Source organism: Pundamilia nyererei, unplaced genomic scaffold (genome assembly GCF_000239375.1).
Source record: "Pundamilia nyererei isolate P.nyererei 1_Seehausen unplaced genomic scaffold, PunNye1.0 scaffold00010, whole genome shotgun sequence".
Taxonomy (NCBI): domain Eukaryota; kingdom Metazoa; phylum Chordata; class Actinopteri; order Cichliformes; family Cichlidae; genus Pundamilia; species Pundamilia nyererei.
The window spans coordinates 5,544,519-5,547,574 of record NW_005187411.1 but is presented as its reverse complement, the minus strand read 5'-3'; the positions used below and the strand labels follow the sequence as shown (position 1 = coordinate 5,547,574).

Here is a 3,056-nt window from a genome sequence, read left to right as displayed (position 1 = left end):
CACGGGTGCGCGCAGACACACACACACACACACACGGGGGCGCGCACACACACACACACACACACACGGGTGCACGCACACACACACACTCAATCGACCTCATCGTCCACTTTCCAAACATTTGCCGTACATTCATCATTATAATTCTTCCTGTCAGACGTCTTGTGGATCTGGCCTTAAATCATCTGCTACACATTAGCAGGAGCCATGAGAGGAACCCATGCTCACATATGCCTGCACACACACACACTTACACACACACAAGAAATGGACAAAAGCCTCGTCTGTGAGCCCGTACGGAGGAGGCTCACTGTTACAAACTGTTAACCTTCCTAAATGGCAGGAGGCGGTGTGTGTGGGGGAGTATTGTTACGAGGAAAAAGACACGAGGATCTGCCTTCTGGCTCTGAGAAAAGGGAACAAGGAGAAGGAGTGTTTGGAGGATCCTTCTCTGGGGAGAAAAAAAATGAGGCCTGTTGGGGTGGCAGACCTCAGCTGTTAAAGAGACAAAGACATACAAGTCTCAGTGTTTAAGATGAAGAATGGGAGAAAGGACCTCGTTTTCTTTTAATATATAGAATATCATTTAACGGTGAATTTACGGCCCGGCCTATGCGGTCTCTACAGTTCTGTACACAGCTGGATTTATAGTTGCAGCAGTTTTTAGGAAACTACAGTAAATCTTCATCAGGTTTCCCTCCATCACATCAGAGATGATCTCAGCTGCGGACAGCTTACATCCACATTACCTATGAATCTGCATCTGTCAACAATTTCAAATTAAGACTCTGGACCTGATGAGTCTCCCTCCCTCTCTCTCTCACACACACACAATTACACAAGCTTTAGCTCTGTTGCCATTTGGCTTCTTTTATAAAGATAAGTTGGGACTTTGGCTGCAGTTATGTTTTCTCTCTCTTTTTTTAAATTTCCTTTGAGGGAAAACATTTTAATTCATGTGGCTTTTAATATACAATCCCACAATTACTCAGTTTTTTCCCCCCTCAGGCTGTTTAATCATTTAAAAATACAGTTCTGTCAGATAAGTCACATTGGAAATGATTTATTACAGCAGCCGAACAGAGTTTGGTTTCTGTGCTCTGAGCTAAAACGTGTTCCATATAAAATTGGTTAGCGATGAGTAAATATCGCCCCTTGGAGTGTGCAGGTGAGTGTGCTGGGGAGGTGGAGCAGGGTTGAAGCATTAGGGGCACTGACATATGTGAGAGGGTGATGGTGGAAATTTTGCAGCTTAACTACTGCCCCTGCCTCAAACCGGGGAGGGCGTGCTTGGTATATAATGTGAGGAGAGTGCGGCATGTTACATGTGTGCGACAAAAATGCAGCTTTTTTTCCAGTTTGTAAAAATGACTAATTTGGTGAGAACTGGACGAGAAGTTTAATACCTTTTTCATGTTAGTGCAGTGAGCATGCAGCTAACCACCTTAGCTTAGCATCTGGAATAAGGGAAATGTGGAAAAATATGCCCACCAGCCCTTCATATGCTTACTACTCATCTCCCTTTTTGTTAAATCTGTGTAAAATCTGAAGTGTGCAAGCAATCAGGACCGACTTTAAACAAGGAGATTTTTTAAGCTTCGATAAAGCTGGCCATTTCCCCAATATAGGAAATTAGGCTAACCAGATGCTGGTAATTTACTGGATGGAGTTGAATTCTCAACATGATTGAGCCACGAGCTTTATTTCCCCCAATATGTGAAACGGATAAGCCAAGCTGGTGCTGAGCACAGGCTTTTCCTCCACCCACAAATACCTCTGCTTCAGCTAATATGCTGAATTAATAAACACACGCATTTTTCCCCCCCCCCACAGTCTTATCACACACACTCAGCAGCAGCAGCAGCAGCAGTTGTCTCCTGGCACCTCCTTGTTAAGCTGAAACATTCCCTCCCGGTGTCAGCCTCGGCACCAGGGCCTCTTTACCCTGAATCTGTGATTAAATTCACAAAGTGCTGCTATATAAACAGTCCAGCATCTGGGGGGACGGAAAATCTCACCACAGGAACGCAGCCAGTCATTCTGTTATTAATATTTCATACGGCTGAGAGGAGCGGGGCAGGAGGGGGGGCGTGGTGGAAGCGAGTTGGAGAGAAGAAAAGTGAAGGACGTTCAGCGCTTAGGCTGGGCGAACACAGAAACAAGTAGGACAAAGATTTTGAAAAACTGTTTACGTGGCCGTTCTGCACAGCAAAAAGCGAGGAATTTTAAATGTAATGAAGTAAAAAAAACACTTATTTTTAAATGAACGCCAACTGCACTCTCTAAACAAAAGACATACGAGATTAATCTCACTTTGTTGGTCTCGTCCCCTCATTCCAGCTGCCTAATAAACCTGTCAAAACAGCCCCTTCTTTTTCAGTTTTTTCCCTTCTTAAGTAGAAAATGAAAACACAGGTGTAGACTGTCTGCTTTTCTCTACAAGTAGATTAAAAAAAGCCAAGCATTCTCTTCATGCTCACAAAAAAAAGGAAACAGGTCCACAAGAGAGCCCAGTGTGCTTTTATATAAAGCAGCCTTCATTCCACGAGCACTTACCTCTGATTATTGATGGAGGCAGGTTCTCCAGGTGTAGGCCAGACTTATAGAGGTGGAGGATGTGTTCAAAGGCCTCCAGCGTCTGATTGATGTCAGCTTTCAGCTCCCCTGGACACACACGCACGCACAATGAATTCAATCTGGTTAAAGATTTAAGTGACTACAGGCATAAAGTCAGGCATTATGGATGCTTTTTTTTTTTTTTACACTATGCTGTCTACTCCCAGTTGTGTGATCTCAACAAATAACTACTTGTATTCATTACTGCGTTACATGTCATGAAGCATCTTGTCTTGCTCATTAAAAGAAGCACTTAGGCAGAGGCATGTCATTACACGACTGCCGTAATGGAAAGATTTGCCTTCTGATCTTTAGTAGCGAGCGTCCCCCGTCATGTCGGGACGACTCTCATCCTCACCTGTGGCGTTCATGATGCGGTCTACCAGGTGTGTGAGGCTGGGCGGGGCCTGGTGAGGCAGCAGGTAGGTGAAAAAATACCT

At 44.5% G+C, this 3,056-nt stretch overlaps 1 protein-coding gene across 1 annotated transcript in view; it reads right to left on the bottom strand.

The window, feature by feature from the left end:
* The window catches only part of pkdccb (protein kinase domain containing, cytoplasmic b), a 9,128-nt gene that overhangs the window by 2,291 nt on the left and 3,781 nt on the right, over positions 1-3,056 (bottom strand). Inside the window, exons 4-5 of the mRNA XM_005723948.1 lie at positions 2,975-3,054; positions 2,557-2,664 (exon numbers count right to left, since the gene is read on the bottom strand). Of these exons, the coding sequence (XP_005724005.1) occupies positions 2,557-2,664; positions 2,975-3,054 (188 nt within the window). The remainder of the gene's footprint in view (positions 1-2,556; positions 2,665-2,974; positions 3,055-3,056) is intronic.